General features: G+C 41.1%; 1 protein-coding gene across 16 annotated transcripts in view; it reads right to left on the reverse strand.

The window, feature by feature from the left end:
• The window catches only part of ryr2a (ryanodine receptor 2a (cardiac)), a 128,098-nt gene that overhangs the window by 62,222 nt on the left and 42,728 nt on the right, over positions 1 to 23,148 (reverse strand). For 9 of the 16 annotated variants that reach the window (XR_003748929.1, XM_028970468.1, XM_028970458.1 and 6 more), the window contains 17 exons: positions 19,870 to 19,890; positions 17,419 to 17,433; positions 16,435 to 16,509; positions 16,275 to 16,353; positions 15,779 to 15,891; positions 14,300 to 14,399; positions 14,049 to 14,145; positions 11,716 to 11,790; positions 10,432 to 10,588; positions 7,378 to 7,542; positions 6,152 to 6,273; positions 4,907 to 5,090; positions 4,547 to 4,682; positions 4,339 to 4,434; positions 2,846 to 2,964; positions 2,281 to 2,414; positions 1,180 to 1,421 (listed from right to left, as the gene is read on the reverse strand). Coding sequence is in view for 15 of the 16 variants with exons in the window: in XM_028970468.1 (XP_028826301.1) it covers positions 1,180 to 1,421; positions 2,281 to 2,414; positions 2,846 to 2,964; positions 4,339 to 4,434; positions 4,547 to 4,682; positions 4,907 to 5,090; positions 6,152 to 6,273; positions 7,378 to 7,542; positions 10,432 to 10,588; positions 11,716 to 11,790; positions 14,049 to 14,145; positions 14,300 to 14,399; positions 15,779 to 15,891; positions 16,275 to 16,353; positions 16,435 to 16,509; positions 17,419 to 17,433; positions 19,870 to 19,890 (1,930 nt within the window). In the remaining variant the exon portion in view is untranslated. The remainder of the gene's footprint in view (positions 1 to 1,179; positions 1,422 to 2,280; positions 2,415 to 2,845; positions 2,965 to 4,338; positions 4,435 to 4,546; positions 4,683 to 4,906; positions 5,091 to 6,151; positions 6,274 to 7,377; positions 7,543 to 10,431; positions 10,589 to 11,715; positions 11,791 to 14,048; positions 14,146 to 14,299; positions 14,400 to 15,778; positions 15,892 to 16,274; positions 16,354 to 16,434; positions 16,510 to 17,418; positions 17,434 to 19,869; positions 19,891 to 23,148) is intronic. The other 7 variants (XM_028970470.1, XM_028970463.1, XM_028970471.1 and 4 more) reach the window with 2 other exon arrangements.

The raw sequence follows: 23,148 nt of genomic DNA on the forward strand, positions 1-23,148 counted from the left end.
ACAACACAAAGGTCACACCACACGATACTAATACTATAATAATAATAACTCACAATTTTAATAAAAAAAAACCTTTATCCCCTAAAGATGTACAAGGCAGCTGAACAAGGACACAAAGGCATAAAGGGCAACAGCATTTCCTCTGCGTAAAATAAATATATAAAGGGATTGTTTGGGGGATGTCAAGAATAGAATGATCAACACGTTCAAAGTCTGTGAACTGAGGAGCCAAATGGCCCTGGAAACAAAGGTCACTGTCCTTCGCTGTGTCCAGCATCTGGGATGGTGAAGGTGGGAAGGGAGTAGCCTAATGGGTAACACACTTTGAAACAGAAGATCACAAATTCACAGGTTCAAACCCCACTTACTAACATTGAGCAAGACACAGTCTCCAGGGGGACTGATTGTACGTCACTCTGTCACTCTCATAACTGCCTTGAAATGTAAATGGAATGTAAAACTCTGCAGCACAGCGCACAGTGCACACAGTGTGTGGGGGGGCTGCTCAGTGGCAGATTGGTGGTTCAGGATTTGAACCTGTAACCTTCTGATTACAGGTCTGTTTCCTTACCCACTAGGCCACCACTGCCCCATGTATTTCAATATACGTTATCTCTGAAAAGTGATGATCAAGTGATGCAGCTCATGAACCGAGTTTATGCAGATGTTCTGGGCTTCTACGGTAAAATAACAGTGTCATTAGAAGACAGAAAACAAGAGCTGCATGGCCTCTAGGATTTATGCAGCTTCATCTGCCTCCCACTCAAGCAGAAGTGATCAATAACCCCCCCCCAGAGATGCCCCGGCATCTCTGTGTAAAAACACATCTACAACACAGCAGAACACACACTTACAGTCTTCAGCTCGTGGCCTATGGCATTTCAGCATTTCTTTTACTAGATTACTCCTCTATTAGATTAGTGTAGGGTACCAGAAGCCTCGTGGAGCAAGACATTTAACCCCAGAGTTGCTTGTGATTGTCAGTCGCTCTGGATAAGTGATTGTAAGTCGCTCTGGATAAAGCTAAACGCACTGACTGTAAACCAATATGTCAAGACATGTTTACTTTTTTTGTTATGAAAATTTCTTTTATACACTTATTTTAATATGTACAGAAAAATGTACTGTGAATAATAATAATCTGTTACCCATTTCTCCTAAATGCTAAATATTTCTCACCTGACCAGAGGTGTAGTCCATCAAACCCATAGGAGTAGAGGTCGTCACCCACACCATTCCCGCCCCACCCTTCTCCTCCACCCGGGTACGGGGAGTAGCCCTGGGTGGAGGCCCAGCCCACACGGAGATGAGTGGATTCGGCAGTGACGAAGGTCTCCACGTGGTCCACGATCATCTCATAGTACCACTTCTTATACTGCGCTGAGCCATCGCTGATACCCAGGAAGATGTTGGGCCTCATGCTGGTGGGAGGAAAGTTACATGTTTAGAAGCACCTCTACCCAAAAGTGTCCACCATGCTTCCGATATAAGTAAAAGCTTTACTACTTAATTAGTAGTATAACAAATTATCATTGGCTCTATGATGATTGACTGATTGACCTTAACTGCTCTCACGATTCTATGTAATTATGATCAATAATCCATGCATCGATTATTGATGCGCCACGAAGGAGGCCATAAAATTTTCTACATTACTTCACAATATGTTTTCAAATAAGCAAATAAGCATTTTTATGCTCATTGGAGCAAATCAGCACGGACAGCGTCTGCCGAAATCCAGACAAACATTAAACTATAATAGGGGCAGTGGATGGCTTAGCAAGTAGGGAAATGGATCCGTAATCGGAACGTGCCGGTTCGATTCCCAAACTGCCAAGGTGCTACTGAGGTGCCACTGAGCAAAGTCATGGCTGCCCACTGCTCACTCAGGGGTCAATGGGTCAAAAGCAGAGGACACATTTCATTATGTGCTGCACTTGCTGTGCTTAACAATGACAATCACTTTCACTTCACTTTCAACAGTGACGAGCGTCTATCGAATGCAGCAAGAAAGAGGAGCAAAAACACGTTTGCCGTGTCTAACTTCCATGTGGACGAGGCTGAACTCCTACCCGGACTTGGGCAGCCGCAGTCCATACCGGCACTAGAATTTTTATGCTGCTGCTATAAAAATCACCGAACAACATTATTATGATTAGGATTGTGTTCTGCACTGCATCCACGTCTGCACAGCGATGCATCAATTATTAGATTAATTTCAACACGCCTACTACATAGATATATTTCACCAATTAAATTAATTAAATGGGAGGGGTCCACCTGCTGACATGGTTGACCAATCGGGTTTGCAGCAGGAGATCTCGGCCTGGCAGCAGGTTGTCACAAATGAGGTGCTGATTGGAGCGAACAGCCACACCGTGGCAAACGCAGAGAGAGCAGAGAACGTCCAGCACCTAACACACATCAACACACACAGCATGTGTTTCGATCCAATTGAACTTATTCCCGCTGAACAGTTCGACTTTTACACCCTTTCAGTTTCCAGCCATCGTGTTTTCACACATACCATTGCAATAGTGTCAACTCATACATAATATAATAGGATATAAATTTCTTCATCCAATCAGGTTAAAACTGCACACTTATACAGTAAGTCCCATTTTTCAAGGAATACGAGTGTCCATGTGAACATATACTGTGACTGCTAACACAAAATATAAATATAAATTGTTCAAACAGGTTTTGATTGTCATGCATAGTTCTCGCAGTGTTAAAATAGCCAGTTGTTCTTGTAATTTCTTGATATTGACCACTTACCGCTTGCATATCTTATATGAGTAGGACTGGGTAAGTGTTGGTTTGAGAACCCAGTTGCAGCCCTCACCTTATGATTGCGGCCGTGTTTGTCCAGCAGGGAGATGATGGATTTGATGTGTCCCTCTTTAATGATGTTCAGAGCCTCTGGACTCTCCACCAGCACACAGTGCAGCACCTCCAGTATGCCTTACACACACATAAGCAGCCAGGACCAAATAAAAGCATTACCTCAGATGCAGACATCAATAAATGCAATTGTTTTTTTTAAGCAACAAAAGGCTTGAAACCACAAAACATGAAATGACAATGCTAGATATGAATTACATTATAGTAAAAATGTTGTGTGTGTGTGTGTGTATATACTGTATATATAACAATTACACCTATTAACAAGATCTATTTTCAATTTCCTCTAAAAAATCTGGTAACACTAGCTGACATTGTTGCATACTGAACAACACACTGCTCCACTGTTTGCTTGCGTGATTTTTTATGCAGGATGGGAGGGATGTTCTATATTGATCACAAATGGCATATAAATATTTTAAAGTAGATGTATGTAACTCCATAGCCATTCAACAGGAGTAAATACATAATATTACCCTTTAAAGGGGGTTCATTAATATATGGAGAATCATTGTGTTTTATAATAGTGTATCAATATGTTGCAAAACAGAATTTTTTGTTCCACCCCTCATGTGATTGTGAGACAGATCTGATGGAACCTGCTGGTAAAGCACAGTGATGCTGAATCATCCTCCTCCATCTGCGTGGCAGCTGGATGGCGGCTACTCCACAGCGCACCCTGGTAAGAGACCTGAGGTGTGGGGGCGGAGTCAGAAAAAGAGCTAGGGAAGCTGTTTCAGGCTTTTGCCTCAGGAACAGTGGAATAGAATGAAGGGGCGGGGCTTGGACGTCTCTCTAAGAGAGTGTGTATGCGCTTGTGTGTACACATTTAGAAGAGTGTTTTGCCTCATTGGGAGAATTCCCTGTCTGTGTACAGGTATATTCTGCACAAACATGCATGTGCAAGCCACTGAGTTCTATCTGTAGTCCACTCACTTCTTCTCTGCCCAACCCTCTCTCCCTCTCTCTCTATCAGCTCTCTCACACATGGAAGCACAGGCTGCATAATAAAATGTTCATTTTCCCCAGGCCCATTCATCATTCAGACGATTAGCAGAGGACACGAGACTCACAGTATCTCTTTATCTGGATTGTTTCCATCAGACACACACACAGAAACACCCAGAGTGTAATACACTCTGTTCTGTGCTTTGAAAACGAAAGCAAGCGCTACTGCCTAAATCAGTGTAGATCCCTATCCGACAGCTTTGTAGCGTCTCCATATCGTTAACACCAAAATGCCTTCCAGAGGAGCCCGGCTCAGCGCCACGCGTAATCACCACCGTTGGACATGTACTTGCCCCTCGTATCTCAGATCTGCTGCAACTGCCGGACAATGGATGACGAGTGAGTGACGGACTGGAGCGTCACCTCAGACTGAACAACAGAAATCATTTCATTTGACGGGATGGAGAAACCAAATTTATGTCCTACCAGAGGAAGCCTCCAGCCGTTCTAGCCGGCTGATGAGCCAATCCAGAGAGCCAGAAAACTGAGCGCAGTTCTTCCTGTTGCCTCTTATTAAGGCCGCTGCAAAGATATGAAGGATTAAGGAGATTAAACAAATGAAGAGATCTAACTTTTATTTGGTGGGTTGACCAATATGACTTTTTAGATATTTTTTTTATTTTTGAAACTGTACCTAGTAGCTGGTACAGCGAGTTGAGGATGGACCGCCACGCCTCTCCTGCCTCTTTTCCTGCTACGTCAGCAAAGTGTGCAGCACTGCTGTACACGTGGAGCCGGTCTATACATTCCAGAACCAGGTTAATCATGCCCTGTAAACACACAAACACAGAACAGTTCATTCGCTCATCTACCACCAAATCATCTATTAAAATTTAATTAAAAAATTAGGTGGAGTGAAGCATGACATCTGCAAAATGTTAAGGTTAAGACACTATATAGACACTAATGCAGGGTTTGAGTGAGTGTGTGTGTGTGTGTGTGTGTGTGGAAGGGGTGTGAGGTGGCAGGATCCAAGTGACAGTGGCAGTGGTACCTCCTCCTGGAAAAGGTTCTGCCGGTTCTTGAGGGCCCGGAGTCGGTTCTGCTTCTCTTCGTGTTCTAGATGCTCATCTGGAGGCTGGAAGTAGCCAATCAGATCCTGCAGACTCAGATTGACTGACTCAATGGGCAGGTCCAGCATGGAGGTCTGGCATTTTTTGCTCAGAACATCTAGGCCCCTGGTCACACACAAAAATAAATTATGTTCAGGGTCCCAACTCTAAGTCAGACTTAAAATGACTTTTACCAAAAAGCAGAATGACCCATATAAAGAAATGTCCAGTGTAATGTTTGGGTGCTAACAGAGGGGTTATAGAATTCAAAACTGCATTTACATAATTTTTGTTGAATATAATATAATTGGAATGTTGAATGGACCATAACAAAACCTCAACTCCATCTCTACATGCCTGTTTTATTTCATCACTTTTGGTGAGTCAGTCCTTAAGTAAATTTATACTTGCCTGGCGTGTTTGGTAAGTTAGCAAGTGTTAGGACATGTCGACTCAGACTATGCAAAGATGTAGCCTTCTAGAATGTTGCACATTTTTAGAGCAGGAGAGGTTTTGAGCAAAACAAAAACTGGGAACAAAGACGCGTAAATACAAATCAGGCTTTGGCTCTCCAATAATTCCCTGACTTGGCACCCAAATGATCAACTTCCCTGACTTTCCCTGTCTGGAAATATTCCATAATAAACCAATATCCCTGATATTCCAGAAATGTCCTGACCCATGGGAACCCTGCATGTTACACATAGAATGTTTCAAAGAAATGAGTCAGTAGTCCCCACAGGATTTTTGCTGGGAGCTAAAATACCTGATTTCACTGCAACTTGCAATGGTGCAAGTGAAAACTGAAAATAGATTTCATGTTGCACATTTTGAAATCATGAGCAGTAGGTTCATGCATTTTTTTAAAACGTCAAGTTGGTTTACACAGCGCGGCACAGCATTCACTGTTTTTTTTTTTCAATTAACAGTTAAACATTGTTTCTCAGCCGAGTGATTTCTGAAATGGGCAAATCCACCACTGTACCCGCTTGCAGTAAAAGAAGGTAAAACACACATATACATGCACACACAGGTAATCTGCATGCACAGTTAGGGGACTACTGCGATTGGTGAAAATCCCGCTTATTAGTCATCGCTCATTCAATCGTTGGTTGAATTTATGTCTATTGTTGTGATTTGTCAGACTGGAAAACCCCGTAATGACCGAAATATTTCCGCATTCATACCGGATGAAACGGTTGAAGAGGATGACGGTGCTGCGGATGACGCGTGCGGTCCGGGATTCCTCGTGCTGCGAGCGTGACAGTGTCAGCCCGTCGTCCATGTGACCTTCATGGTGCATGATGGCCTACAAGAATCACAAAAACACCAATACATCATTCCCCTACACCTACTCATTTATTGGGTCTTACATTATTACGTTATAGAAGAAAACTGAAGACACAGGACTCTGAAATAACACATGTGAACTTATGTAATAAAGAAAAAAAACAACCAAGTTAAAAAAAAAATCTCTCCAAATCAGGGAGCTTTTGCTGTGATGGCAGCATTTCACTCTCTTGTCTTCACTCTCCTCTACACCACCAGATGTTAAGACAACGGGGATGGTCTCCAACAGTTCTGAAGGTTTATGCTGAACACTTTCTTATCATTTACTCATGTTAATAAGCGTCTCATCAAGCAGCTTTTGATGATGACAATAGAGAACAAAGCAGTCATGAAGGTAAAAAGAGGCGACTCTTAAAAAAGCTGTTTCGTTAAACATATTTCACTTTCTCCTTCTAGGAAATTACTAAATATGTTTCTTGCATTGGATTCTTCAAAATGTCTCCATCTTAGTCTCCACAACCGCCACAGAGTAGGGGCGTCCAAACTTTTGACTGATAGTGATCTAGTTATGAGCAGTAGACATCTCACACTCTCTGCAGTCCCCAGATCTTGTGGGTGTAGGGTCACCCTCGTGTCAGGACAGAGAGTAATGACTCACTTTATGTCTTCCTAATGAGCTCTTCTTGGAAACCAGCTCAAGGGCGTCGCAAATGAATAAAACCATTAAGCAAAAGCTAATAATGCCAGAGAATAAATACATGCTCTCATTCTCTCACTCTCACTTTGCTGCACCACCAAAACTTTGTTTTCCCTTCACTCTCCACTCAATAAAATAGACTCTTCTTGTATAAAGATTAAAATATTCCTTTTGGTGATTGTGACTGATTTGACCAGTTGAGTGGTGGCTAACCTGGTGGCTAACTTGGCCAAAAACTATTTTTGTGTAAAACAACAAAAGATTCTGTTCAATATGTACATGTGTGTATTTGTGTGTATTTGTGTCATATCCATTTCTGTACTATGAGCTTCAACCATACTGAATGTAATTTTTTTTCTCTCCAAATACAAATGAAAAAAGGGCACATGCTTGATAATGAGAGTCTAAATGGACACAGTACAGTACCTTCCTCTGGACCCCACCCATCCGTGCACATTTGGCATCGATTGACTGGTACGTGAGCCACAAGCAGGTATCTACGTGCTGGATGTAACACACAGAGTCGCCGTACTTAATGTCTGCTACGCCCATCCCGTCCACCTCCTTCCTCGCGCCGACGTCCAGTTTTTCCTGTGAGTGGAAGAAAATGGATCTTGTACAGTAAGCACTATACCTACTTGTCATTTAAATAATTGTAATGAATGTTCTGTAATTAACCAAAAAAAAATTCAAGTAGTATCATCAGGTACAGAGACCAATATTTTGTTTCAATTTGAAGATTCAGTTGGTTGGTTCTGTGTAAGGAGAGATATCTATTTGTGCATTATGTCAAGCAGACTGATTATTGCTCAAGGTTCATGCCCTTTCCGAAGGGACTGACGTAAGCATCCAACATCAGCGACAAGTGTTACATCAGTCCACGTTCTTCCAGAGCTCAGCAGTGGAAATCTATCTCATCGGTTTAAAACAGCAAACAAACCAGCAGGGCCGCTTGTTGGTGCAAAATTCTTTCAATGCGACCTTGATCGCTTTATCCCGCAAGGCACATGCATGTTCTAGCAATCATTCCCACTTCAGAATTGATCAAATTGTCAATGAAGACCATCAATTATTGCTGCTCCTGTTCACTTCTTCTGCACTCTTCACTTCTTCTTTGAGATTCTGTTCACTCCCGCTGGGTCGTAATTAATAGAAAGAAACTGACAGAAAGACAGACATTTTTTTCCTGAACACTGTATTACTAGCACGTTCAAACCCCACGTACTACCATTGTGTCCCTGATCACGACACTTAACTCTGAGTGTCTCCAGGCTTTCCTTGTAACTTCTGATTTTAATAAATGCTGTAAATATATTTACACACTGGTCTGAAAAACCAAGGTATACTATTTGGTCCGAGGTCTAAATAACAATGCAGACTATGCTGTTCACATACTGGTGTAAAAAGTGACATATACTACTAGCTCCCCAGTGTAATAATCCATGTGATCTACATTATTTACGACAAAGTACTATATAAATCCTGGTGTAGGTAAAAGTGGATGTTATTGACAGTTAGGATGTTTTTAACAGATTTGTGTGAAATTCACAACAGTACACAAAGATAATCTATATTTTAACCCCATTTTAACTAGTTCCTGACCTCAAGTTGTATAATACACTAATGGAAGTTTCCAAGTGCCTCATGCTGAACATCTGAAACTAGGGGTGTTTATTGGCAAGGATCTTCCCTCTTCATCCTGCTCTTCATCTTCAGTACTCCATGCTTTCAGTACATACGTCGGTTTTCTCCAGAGGAATCCTGTCCTTCATGGTTTATTTGTTTTGGAAAAACAAAATGGCCAAACTCCAGATCCCCGCCAAGAGTGACTGCTGAAAAGATGGAGCAGGGCGGCCCATTTTTTTTTATGCGCCGAGGAGAATCGCTGTACCTCAAGATGACATGGGAGCACCGGGAGCCTGTCATACACCCCGCTGGTTCTGAGGAACAGCATTGAGTTGAGCTCAGCCAGGCCCTGAGTCAGCTTGGTGGATGGGGTGAGCTACGGTACATATCGCCTTTAGTACTAGCAAAAAAACAGCTAGCAAAAAAAAAGGCTTCCTTATAGGACGCTAAATTCCCTGACTGTTCTGCTGCTGAAGCTGGTGTGTGTGTAAATGACATGCAGTTTTTCGCTTTATCCGTGGTGTGTGTGTGTGTGAGTGTGTGGGGAGGGCAGGAGGAAACGAGCAAGGTTTAGTGGCCTGTCAGGAGCAGAGAGGGGCAGTAATGAGGCCAGAGCCCAGAGCTTATCAGTCCGTGGTTTGTGTGTGTTCAGCACTCAACCCAGCCTCCCAAACACCGGACCCCACCTCCCCGCTCTCCCGGTCTCTAGTCCAATATACAATATGAACCATTTATAAAGTACAAACGATTCTCATATATCATATATCTACTTCTTTAAATACACACACGTCATTCTTTTGTACCTAACAAAAAAGAATGTTAATTAATATGGGAAGTCCATTTCGACACAAAGCTGTCCATGTTAAGGATATTTCCAGTCCAGAGAAGGTCACCAGGATGCACATGCTGATTAACCTCTTTTTAACCATCATCATCCTGTTTAATTCCATTTAGCTGCTGCTTTGATTCATGTAGTGAATAAGAGCAGCCATGCTGCTAATGTGCTATGGACACCAATCAAACACCAAAACCTACTTCTTGTAGTTTGCTCTCATTACAAAAGTAATTTCCAAAAACACTTCAAAAAGATGTTATTTTTTAAGTTTAAAATTATATATTGTGTAAGACGACGTTTGGATTGAGGGTAGGAGGGGGCATTCAATTTTTTTCAGTGCTGTTCTGCAAATATAACAAATGATTGTCCAGTCAATGAAAGTCTTTAAGCAAACAGATATGAATGGGAAAGTGATGTTTAATTTTACCTACTCATTCATTTACACTATATATTACAGTAGTGTTTTGTTGACTAAATTTTTCTTTTATAGTTATAATTGTACACATCTCCTTTCTTGTTCCTTTACTGCACTGGACTCTACGTTTTCTTTAACGTGTGATGCGTTGTGTTTAATGTGTGATGTGCTGTGATGTGGCATCTCATATAATCTGTGCGTCTATCAGCACAATTCTGTAATGTGTTTGCATGTGTTTTCCATTTAGAAGTGTGGTGCAATTTGATACAATGCATGCATATTTTGAAAGCATGTGTGTGGTTTTGTGTCTGTGTGTGTGTGTAGTTTTAGGAGTTTCTGAGCATTTTGGTTTCGAAAATGTGTGTAAGTGTATGAGGAAAAATTGCAAAAGGAACCTTCCACTATTGGCAGATGTTCTAGAATGCTTCAGGTCACACTCTGAAGGTTTGAAAAATTAAGTACAGCCAGAAGAGACAGAATCTGGGGAAACCGTGGCTAAACAGTGGCTAGATCTTGGACCTGTGCTGATCTGGGACCAGTGGTCTACGTTACCCTAAACAACAAAAGTAATCGCAGATCAGCAGCAAAAGTGTTGGGTACGGACCTTCGAGGAGCGGAAGCAGAAGGCGGTGGACTTGACGTCAGCCTTCTCCTTGTCTGCCAGTAGGAGCCCCTTGTCCTCCGTGAGGCTGAGGTACTTCCCTGTGGTCACGTGACGCAGGCGAAATGGCTGACCCCAGCGGGTGTGGCTACCGCTCCACCTGGAGAAAATCAGAAGAGAGATCACAGCTGTGAGTGAATGTATGTGTGAGCTGGTGGCAGCAGCTCAGAAGGTAACAAAGTCATGGGTCTGAATCACACTTGATACAATTTTGTGCGTGAGGAAGGAGACTTGAAACCCTGAGACACTCCAGGGGGGATAAAGACATAATTAGTTCATTCATGTGACTGTGAATAAGAGCACCAGCTAATTCAAAACAGACACAAGTGCACACTTGACATTCACACTCAAGTCTAATGCTAAGTGCAGCAAATATTTGAATTCCTTAATGTGCATTTTTTTCGACATTTCGGTTATGAACATGTCCTTGATGCTGTGAGGTATGGGCCCAGTTTCTGAAATTTTATAGATACATTAAATATAGATGATCTTCATCCTACATAAGCAAAATCTAAAGAAAAGCCTGAAGACACTCTTATGCCTTTTAAGCAAACCTGGTGCCAAAGGGGAGGGAAGATATCCTTTAGGATCCTTCAAGATAAACATCCTGCACATAGTTAGACAATTTATTCCCAAAGAAAGCCAGGGACACAAGGTCAGTGTTCCAGATAGGCGGAAAGGGACGCACACAAAACTATGGCACTCCAGCCTTTCTGTAAGACGTGGCCACAACCCCAAAATGTCAGTTTGATAAAATGCCCTGGGCTCCAGTGTGCAGAGTGGAGAGAGGGCCATCAAAACAGAAACTTCCAGCCAATGAGTGTACTCACACACACATAAACACGCATATAGATGCAGAGAAAAAAAGTTCCAGGTGATTATGACTCAATACGGAACACGCAGAAGCAGTTGATGCCAAAAACTGTTGTAACTGTTTTGTGGGGCAGTGGTGGCCAAGCAGGTAAGGAATCGGACTGGGGTTCAAATTGTGACCTGCAAAGGGTCATGGGTTAAAAGCAGAGGGACAAATTTTGTTGTGCTGTGCTTTGCTGTGTCTCACAATCACAAAATATTCCCTTTCACTTTTCATGCCATGTATACTGTCATCCATGTATTTAAAAATAGTGTCTATTATGCCATGTTATGTTTGTATGTGTTCTTATGTGTGTTGCTTATACTTGTGTGTGCATTTGTGTGCATGTGTGTGTGCCAGCTGTCCAGACTTACGCCACCCGGAGTGTCTCCAGTCTCCAGAGGGACCGTGCATGCGTGGACACAGCTCCCCCTTCATAGTGCACCGTCCTTGAGGAGACACACACAGATCAACATGTCACAACTAAAAGATAACAGAACTGGAACATTTGCAAAAAAAAAAAAAAAAAAGATGTTTTATTGTAGCTTCTTCATTTCAAAATGGATTTCTGATGTGAAGGCCAGCAGTGAATGCACAAACGCCCACCTCTTTTCAGTGAAGGCTTGCATAACTATTGTACCATGCAGGCAGCTTCAAACTTACAAGTGAAACATTTATGTGGTAAAGCCAGTAAAACACCCTTGCAGGCTGGGCAGAGGATGTACCTCTGACTGACCCCCCTTCTCTATCGCAGGGCCACAGGAGATTAAACTTGATTCACTTAAATCCCCTGTACCAATACCAATTCACGACCGTTACCACTACTTTTACACAATCAAATAAACTCGAAATACCTCTGTTCAGGCACAAAAAAAGCACCAGAAAAATCAATTCACTTCTGTTCATCCACATCTACTTTTTTTTAAAAAAGATGTAGAAAAGTAGATGTAGAACCCAGCAGTGTTCCAGTATTCTGTGTTTTTGTCATACTAAACAAATCCTTTTTGAAAATACTTTGCACAGTACTGTATGTAAATGGATTTTTTTCTAAATAAATGTAATAATAATGCAATACATTCACCGTACAGTATTTAAAAGTTAAATCTTTGCACACCCAAATAACCACTAGATTATTCAAACCTTACAACCCCCCTTTCCACAATCTTTTTATTCCAAACCTTGTTTTATAAGGATCAGGGGATTGCTGGCCAGTGACGTTTATGAAGTGCCATGATATTTTAATTTGACAACATTTTACAATGATGTATGCACTTCATGTTGTAAATTTGAATATTTTTTTACATTTGAATATTTTAGAACTGGTTGACAGAATAAACTGAATGTACATAGTATTATTATGCCATTAGGCACAAATATTTTAAATAGGGCATGATAATGGTGTTCCTGATCCATTTTGTGAAGAAGAAGGTTCTGGACAGCGTTGAGTGAGTAAGACTGGGGCAGCAGAGAGCTCATTCTGTCTAAAAGTGAGGTCGTCTGTCTTCACGCCCAGAGTCCTACCTTTATCTTTGTAGTTTTTCTTTTTTTTTCTTGCAGTAAAATCAGAGCAGCAGGCAACCTACTTTGAAGGTAAGCTAGTGTCTGCTGATCTGACGTGTAGGAAGGCGGGAGGGTGGGAGATGCTATTCATCTCAATTGAATGCAAACTTCTTTCTTGGGAAGTTGCATTTTGTGTTTGTCTGAATGTGATTTATTAAAAAAATGCTGCTGGTACTTTGTGTGTAAATGTGCAAATATATCATTTATTCCCTGTTCACTGATTCCCAGAAGCTTTAAAATTTGAGTTCAGAGAGCACAGATGCAAGTGAAACAGAACAAACATTATAAACCATGAACAAAACAAGGGCATGTGCCCCCCTCCCACCCTCCTTTTGACATCATTAGGTGCCATTTTCTTTTTGTAGCAACTGCCACACAAAATATACAGAGTAGGGCCCTAATATTCTTACGTGTGATCAAGAATGGCGTCATTCTTGCAATGGTACAAGACTAGGGATGTAACGATGAGCCACAAAAAAATACGAGAATTAAAATTCCCATCGGGGTTAAAAAAAAAAGGAAAATCAGTTCCAGCCAATATAATGAGCGAAATCCAAGCAGTTTTTAGAGTAATCTAAGTTTTTCATGAGTGTCCTACACACCTGATCACGATAGTGGACTATTACAATAAAATGATGTATTTTATGCCAATGTTTTACAAACCTTCATTAATGAAAGTTTCATACCACAAACCCACACATTAAGGTTTGAGTTCCCCTTGTCAGACAAATGCTGTTTTATGTCCAGCACTGAACAAAGTTTATGTAAGTAATCATAACTTGTCTGCAGGTCATTCTGTAAAAAAAGAAAAACGATTCCCAATTGTGAATCATATTGAAGCTGACTGCATGCCCCTAGAAATTCTGTAACAGGAGCAGTAAGAGGTGGGAATTAAAAAGCAGTCATGTGCAACCCTCTAGTTTACAGCGACTATTTTTAAGCAGGGAGCCGTTCGCTTCCAACAAGAGTAGGAAACAAGACTAATCAACCGGGATGTTTAATCAACCCCTACTGTACAGGCGGACATGTGAGCCCTGCTGGGAGAGCCATGTAAGGAGAAGGGCATCGACAGAGGCCACTTCACAATTCAGCTAGCCAAGGAGGCCCCCAGGGGCCCAAATCCACGAAGGACCCGTACGTCACTGACCTGCGCTGCTCCTCGCCGTGTTCACCAGATGGCACGGTCAGGCACTCGTCCATGTGACCGTGAAGAAGTCGTAGCACGTCCCCGCCAATGAGGTAGCCTGAAATGGACAAAAGGGGAGGTACTCAGAAGCCGCTGACTAACCACATGTAGTGAATGTCAACAGTTTGCATGAATTAAAATATCTGTGTGTTCAACAGCAGGTGTGTATTCCTCTGGTCGGAGGTCCTGATATCCCACAGACAGACACCAACCTTGTGCTACCTCACTCCCTGAGCAGATTGGCGCTACGCTCCAGAGAGTCTGCTGGAAGGCGGCGTCCACATGTAGGCTTCCATTGCCATATGACAAGTGCTAACAGAGACAAAGAGAGGAATAGCTTCAGGAACAATATCAGTCCCAACATTCACGCAACAATGCCATAAGATGTCACAAAATATTATCCAGCACTAGGGTCGCCATTATACTAACATTTATGATATGCACACTACCTCTCATATTTAGAAACCTCCTTGTTATTCCATAAAAAAACATGAAAAGGGCAATTACCAAAATAAATAACAAAATAAATAATAATTGACAAAGCCATATATGCTGATGCACTAAATAATGTACTGGTGTGAATTTGGCCACTTTTATTGCTTCTTTAATCAGTGCAACTGTACTGAACTAAGATCATTGAAAAGGGTTTTCTAATAATCAATAAAGCTTTTTAAGTGACAGTCTTGGGTTAACACATCATTCCATTAAACCTGATAATGAGTGTGCATGCAGATATTCATTAACAGCCTTTTCCAGCTACCAGAGTAAATTACAACATGAACAATGTCAATGACATTACTAAATGATCATAAACTTTTGAATGGTAGTGTATGTATGTCAAAATCTCATGTTGTGATTGGCTGAGGGGAATTTTCTTCTGTCATGCTAGAATTTTACTAATCTAAAAGTTCATTATTCCCAACTTGTCCAAAAAAAAAACCAACAACAATAAATTTACTCAAAGGAAGTGAAGCAATGTTGCTATTGCCATTGTTTCTCATACGTATTGTTCCAAAAGCTGATTGCTGAATTACTTAACAATACATTTATGGTTGTGCTGTATTGCTGTGTATCGATGGTGCCATGTAATAAAATGAAATCATTTTTACTCTATGTATTCTTTTAAAAAATGCACCTGATAAATGTACCACCACATCTCATCATTTAGGTTTTTATTCTGCAAATCTCTGGCTTGCCCAGTCTAGGGGCACCCACAGAGAAACTAATTACCTGTCACGGCGCAATGCAGAGAGCGCAATTTCTCTTTTACCTGCTTACTGCGGGCAAGATCACTCCGACTGTTCGCTATCTAGTGAGCTGTGTGATTTCGTGTGATTTTTGCGGGTTGGCCTGTGTCTGTTTCTGACACTCTCTCAGTTCGTAACAGGGTGTAAAGCTGTGAGGCTGCAGTATATTGTGGTGCTGAGCAGAGGTTGCAGTCCTCCCAGTCATTCAATTCAACTTTTACTTTGTCAAAATGCAGCTATATACAGCTCCACAAAGCAAAGTGTAACCATGGAGAGGAAAAGGTTACACATAGAAATCAATAAATCGTACAATAACTGGCAGCATTCCATATTTGATTAGCCCAGAAAATAATCAGTTAATTTTGTAGTTTTTATTTATTTTTACACTCTGGACACTTACGCAAAAATTGCTAACACTTATTTTAAGTTTTCCTTTGGCCTTACCAGGTAGCGCTCTGAAGACACGCTGACCAGTATGAGGTCATCTCCCACACGCACCTTCTCGCCCTCTGACCGCTGCTTAGAGGCGGGGTGAATGGTCCACCAGCAGGCTTCACCTGATCACAGTTTAAGACACGTTAACTCAGTCTCCACGCATGCAGATCCTGATCAGTGTATGCGGCTGTTTCTCTGTGCATTGTAGCCATTCATAATATTTACATTTACATCATTTATCAGGTGCCCTTATCCAGACATTACAATCAGTAGTTACAGGGACAGTCCCACTGGAGACACTCAGGGTTAAGAGTCTTGATCGGCCACAAAATGAAATTAAGTGGGTTTTGAACCTGGGACTAGGCTACTGCAATCAATGCATTAATGCACACCGCACTGGCCCAAATATTATTGTATTTGGTTCCGGTATTGAGTCTAGACCCTGAAACTGAAAGTATATGACTTTAACTTGATCTACAACATTTATTCTTTAGTAGTGCAGTACCTGTCGTGTCCTCCTGCAGTCCAACGTCAAACGCTAGCTTGTCTGTTGAGGACCGCGAGGTCGATAAACAGCACAGGTACTGTGGAGAATAAAAGCAGCATGAAAATAAAGGAAGGGGGACCAATTGTTTTAGTTGTTGCCTGAACTTTACTACACTGACCATGCCACTGTAGGAGTGTCTGAGGAGGACCGCATGGCCGTACAGCAGCGTTCGGTGGCCACCGCCTTGAGCAGTCTGAAATACACACACCCATTCACATTCGTAAACCATTGAAATACCATATATTTATACAAATAATATTCCAAATGTGCACAAATAAAAGAAATCACAATACAAATCAAAGTGTATAAAAGCATGGAACTCCCCACAAAACAAATACTGTATATTCATTCATAAAACATAGCAAACGTGAAATCAAAACTAATGACAACAAGGAACATCACACACAGAAGTAACTGAATGTTTTTTATTTGTTTGTTTTGTTTGTAACCTCTAATAGTGAATAGTGAATAATTCAGACTAAAACAGCTGTTACGTACACTTCCAATACTTCCTAAAAAAAATATATTTATATAAAAATGTGGAGATCTTGAGTAGCGCCATCTGCAGGTAGAGCTCTCCAGGGCACTATTGCTAGTAAAGACTACGGTGATTTAAAGTGACAACTGCAAAGGGACCAACACATTCCTACAGCCAACGTGCCAGAGCGAGAGTCATTAATCATATTGTGTAAACCAATTGGTCCTAATTAAACGGCAGTTGCATCTTTTTCAAATGGACTTCAGAGGGAGAATCTGGATTATTTCTAACCTCTAGTTAAGAAGTCAGATATCTGAGATAACTTTTGGAAAGTCATTTATAGGTGAAAGGGGCACAAAAAATAAAACTTTCTTTAGAAATGTAGAACCTGCAAAAGAACATAAGTGGTGCTACAACTTCACAAATATGAAGGTACATAAGGAATGGCGGAGCCATTAGCAAGGCTTCAGACATGAAATTCCTAAAGCATGGACATTATGTGGCAGAACTAATATAAATTATACCAAAAACACCAAATCATAAAAGTGACTTATTTAGGGGGAAAAAACACACACACAGACACTCATATAATAAAAGCACATGTAGAAAAACACAGAAACTTACCTTCATCATGAATTTCTGTGTCCCCAGAAATTCATTGTCCCATGGAAAAAAGAAAGGAAAACGACAAAGCACAATATTTCAGTAAAAAAAGATGTCAGGGTCCACAAAGCATCATCTTTTTTCATTTGGGCTTTGTGGTTTTCCAATTTTGTCATATATAGACGTTGAAAATAGAAGTTATATATGATGTGAGGTTTTTTGGCATTAGGGGAGTGAGGTTGCTAAGGGAAGACTGAAAGCAACGCCTGTGGTCACTCATGTAATGAGTGGCTGCTGAATGTTCCGTTTATGACAGGCTGCTGGGAAAATGACAAAAGAAATGTGGGGGAACATGCTATGAGGGAGAGAGAAAGAGTGAAGGAAAAACAAGAGTTTGGCCAAGGTTCTCAGAACACACAGGGTGAACAGTAACATCCAAAACATCATGGTAGTGCATCAGAAAATAAAACTGAATACATTTAACAAAGATCATTTGTTTTTATAATTTAACTCTAAAAGGTAAGCCTTCCCATTTGCTATATTCGTTACATATAAAATAGTATGTTTTTTCAGTTTGTTTGTTTTAATGTTGTTTTAATTATGATTTCTGAACAAAATCCAGTATCCATAATAACGAAAGTTACATGAATGTAGTGCTGTGCAGTATAAACAGTATGCATATAAAGTTGCCCTACGGTAGAGATTATGATTATACCGGCCTAATGCAGAAATGTAAAAATGACAGTCGTGTCACCTGCGTGAAACCACGGCTACTTGCAGCACGAGCCATTAGTTTTGGTCAAGAGCACATAGAATATTGGTTCATTGTTTACTTGCAACATTTGCAATACTGTGGTCTGTAGCAGTTGCAGAAAGCATTTCACTGCACATCATACCGTGTATGACTGTGTATGTGACAAATAAAATTTGAATTTGAGCTACGGAAGGGTTTCTGTGGATCTTTAAAAAGTCCTAAATTAGAGTCCATCGGGCAAGTGGTACCAATTGGGTACTGACAGCGTGCATGGAAACGACCTCTTTAGTGCCCTGTGCAAAAAAGTCATTATGATATGAAAATCACAAAATAAAATCTTGGAATCCTGGAGGGACTGCATGATAAAATATGAACAAACATAGTGTTATTTAAATATTTTCTGACAATAATTTTACAGCTGAATACACAAAATCATACAATTTTATAAAATCTGGTGTTTCACTGGCCTTGGTGTGCCAGAAAGTCCACTTTCAGTAGAATTGCCCAGATATTGTTTTATCTGGTATACGGTTATGCAATAAGTTCATGTATCTGTAAAAAAATATTATACAGCTTCCTGCTGCAGTGCCTTTGCTATGAACAAATTTACTTATCAAATTATATACCGTCTACTGTATATGGTTAAAATTATATTGCAATCGGAATTCTATGCCAGTATATACAGCCCTACAAAAGCTTCTTCATTTCTACAATCAATTATTGGTTGGGGTTGAATGGATGAAGGGGTACCTTTTTAAATAAAATGACAAAAACAAATGACCTTTTTTTCACCATATTCACCATGAGTTTTTAGAATATCGCTATCATAGTAATCCTGGTGAAGGAAATTTGACCAAAATATTACAATCTAGTAATTTTGTATAAAATATTTTTTTCTGTAATCCTGCATGTTATCAGTCAGTGACACTATTCCAAAATCTTAGAGAGAAAAGAGGCAGTAAGCAAAATACTGACCATGTGTGCTTAAAATGACTGTGGGGGTAGGACTCAAGCTTTTGCCATTATTATTCACCCTATTCTGAAACACACCACTTTGACTTTCATGTGTTTCAACTTCTTTGTCCATTGCAATTTTCCAAATTTGGACGCGCCTTGGGGCAGCAAAATTAATTTAAGCATCAAGCAAAAGGGACACTAGAACCGCTTGAATGCTTGGTGACTATAAAGACGAGGGTTTGAACATCAGCTATCAGCGATGCATCATCAGTGGCATCAGTGTTGGGCAGTTTCTAAACATCTAAATTGTAAGGTTGTGGTCTTTATGCTCGTCTTTTTGATATGGGCTTCTCACCAGAAAGTTGTCTTTAGAGTTCCCGAACGGCACAAAATGTTACTTGCTTCCAGAAATTTATTCTAATTTTAGAATACCATGATTGATAAATCAACTTAAGCACGGCAAAAAATACCCTACTAGATAGCTAAGAGTTCTAGATTAGTATGTTAATTTCAAGAATTATTTTACTCATAACCTAATTTTGTCTTCCCTGTTGGCAGATTTAAAAAAATTGATCAAGAGAACAAGCCTTTTTTCTAGTCTGGGATTTTTGCAGTGCATAAATTCATGGATCCACAATGACTTAGGATAAAGAATACATTATGGGAATTAATGCATTTCAATGAAACTACAGTAACATGGATGGACGTAAGAAATAGATAGACAGAGGGGACAGAAGCCATGTGTAGAAAAGCAGACATACCCATTTTTCCACATCAACTTGCTGTGGAGGTGAAAAACAGGGAAAAGAGGAGAGAGGGACAGTCAAACACAACTGAGGCCAGGAATCATTAAGCTCGACCCCAACATGCTGTACTGATGGGAGAAGAGGAAACGCCTTTCTCACATTCAATCCATGTTTCGAGTCAAAGGCTTAAAGACTGAATTGCATCAGTGATGCAATAAGAAAACGTGTTTTGTCTGCTGATGGACTCAAGAACAAAAAAAAAACCTTAAGCATGATGAATGGTTAGGATTACTAGACACAGAGGAACAGCAAAAGCTGATTATTACTGGCAAACATACATATTTTTGTGTTGGAAGCACTGATAATCTACCAGAAATCTTTGGTTTGGTAGAAAACTATGACTATAACAGTGTTCATGTTAATCAACATTTTTTTACAGGCAAATAAAACCAAGCAGAATGCACAAAGAAGGGAAATGACTGGATCGTGAGCTCAGTGTTGCCAGATTGGAGCCTAATTGGAAGTTGCTAATCAGATCATTTCAGCAGTTTTGTGAGTGTTTCTTTGCATGTTTGGCTGAAATCATCAGGTATCTGGCAAAACTGACAGAAGGGAATTTTAGGCTGTGGTTGGAATCAGACCCATAATTGGAAGGCTGTCGGTTTGAATCCCGAACTGCCAAGGAGCCACTGATCAAAGTACCTTCCCCACACACTGCTCCCCGGGCGCCTGTCATGGCTGCCCACTGCTCACCAAGGGTGATGGTTAAATGCAGATGACACATTTTGTTGTGTCATTGTGTGCTGTGCTGCAGTGTTTCACAATGACAATCCCTTCACTTTCAACATCCGGTGCTGTCAACCATGCCTACAGGCTCCTCCCATTTTAATCAACAAGTTTGTCTTCTGGATGTGACTTGATGTGCCATTCCAGAATGTACACCAAGCCCATTGTCAATTATATATTATACTTCATATATTATACTACAGTGCTGCACAAACATCACTCAAACGGTCCACCTTATTAGAGCCTACATCTGTGCCTACTTTTGTGTGTTTTTGCTAATAACATCCTAGCGCTTCCATTTGTCACTTTTTTCCTGTGGCTTTGTTGATTAATTAGCCTGAACGCCTTAATAAAATTGTTTACTTCCAACCTTCACACCTCAAAGCATATGTGTTTGCTTCTCGTAAAAAAGACGGTGGTTCTGCACATAAAATGAAGACATTTATTTTGCACTCTGGCTGCTGGTTTATTTATGCGATTTTTTTGTCACTGTAGTGTTGAGGACAAGTTGTTCCCTACATCTCCCTGTTTTGATTGTAGCATTCAGACCTTGTGGCACGAGTTGCGAAGCATACATGAAGGGCTATGATTATGTGCCTACCGATCTCAAATCAAATCTCAAACCGAGCTCATACCTTCTGTGCCTCCATCTGATTGACTTCATCTAGCATTAACTGCTGCAAAACCCACCAAAATTAAAAACCGTGACTCTGCGAAGGTCGTCGATTAGGCAAAGCAGAGCTCGGGATGATACACACAGCCACAGTCAGGCCTCAGCAAGTGGCCTGAATCCTAATCCGGCGTCATACCGGTGCATTCTGATGTAACGCCCTCTCCGGTGCACACAGGAACACATGAAGAATAGGGTGCTTATCTCCTTACATAATTACTGCCAGGAGAGGAGACGCAGGCATTACGTGCTTCATTCTGCAGCCACACAAAAGGCCAGTTAGAGAAAAAGAGGGATGGGGGTTAACAGGAGGACAAAGCAGGTTACGGGAGAAAATAAAACATAAAAGGGGACAAACAGAAAGGACATAGAAGTCAAAAAGACAAAAAAAAGAACTACAGATGGAAATATGAGAGAAAAGTGAAAAGGGGCAGTGGTGGCCAAGCGGTTAAGGAAGTGGCCCTGTAGAAGGTTGCTGGTTAAGATCCCGATACGCCAAGGTGCCACTGAGGTGCCACTGAGCAAAGCACCGTCCCCACACACTGCTCCCCGGGCGCCTGTCACTGCTCACTAAGGGTGGTGGGTTAAACTGTGTGCACTGTGTGCTGTGCTGCTGTATATCACAATGACAATCACTTCGCTTTGATTTGATTTGACTTTGGAAGAATTAAAAACAGAAAAGTTAAGTGTGAGAAAAACGAAAGCATTGGAAGGAAAAAGAAAGTGGAGCGAAAGTAGTGGCGAAAATACGAAGAAGAACAATGGATGTGGGTGTCTGGCTGTACAGTTTCTCTCCACCTCCCGCAGGCTGCTCTGCAATCACGGCCTCTCCGCCTGCCTGTCCACCCAGGTACAGGGGAAATCCGCCGATGCGTACCGGGTTACATATAATCTGCACTCGCCCACATCTGCTAAAGGCTGTGCTCGATGTGGGGATATTGGGACAAGGCCATAAAGGCTGAAGAAGTCAAATTACTGAGGCTTCTGTGTTTCCGAGTTATCAAGGTGCCATTTTGCAAACTGGGGTCTGGAGGAAGACTAGGAGCTGGAAAGCAAGGACGACTGACTTTGGTGACCCACTGACCCCCTTCATTTACATTTGTTTTTTAGCAGACACCATTATCAAGTAGAGGTGAGAACCTTCACTGGCCTCACAATTCGTTTTGATTACGATTATCAATGCCTCGATATCGATGATTTGTGATGCATTCCATACATTTTCTAAATTGTCATATGATGACAATGTCGGCAGTTGTATATACTCGTAGTACATCACTATGCTGTGGGCGGAGTTAGTCATTCCTCCGCTACACACCGACCCAAACCCGTTACAACCTGAAGCCACAAACACAGAAAAAGCAGCTGGTTCAGACGTCAGTGGCGTCAGGTGAGTGGGAACTGAACGCTGAACGTTTTTCCTGCTCATTGGAGAAAATCAGCGGTCAAAGTTCTACAAATTTCTACTTTGACCATGGTGCGAGAACATGGCTGCCAAGTGGCGCATTGTGCAGTGTAAAACTCAGGCCACCACAGTCAATACTGGCACTACTTTTTAACAAATTTTTATCCCGCCGCCAGAAAAACAGCAAGCAACGTCATTATGATATAATCATTTATGTTCTGCACAGCATCGATGCAATATTGTCTACGTATATATATGATTAATTTCAACACTCCAATTATCCAGAATGACTTATAATCAGTAGTTACAGGAACAGTCCCCCTGGAGACACAGGGTTAAGTGTCTTGCTCAGGAATACAATGGTAGTAAGTGGTTCATTGTGGTTCATAGGCAAGTGTGTTACTCACTTGGCTACTAACACCCTACACCTCTCCAC

Source organism: Denticeps clupeoides, chromosome 2, assembly GCF_900700375.1.
Source record: "Denticeps clupeoides chromosome 2, fDenClu1.1, whole genome shotgun sequence".
In the NCBI taxonomy this organism is placed as follows: domain Eukaryota; kingdom Metazoa; phylum Chordata; class Actinopteri; order Clupeiformes; family Denticipitidae; genus Denticeps; species Denticeps clupeoides.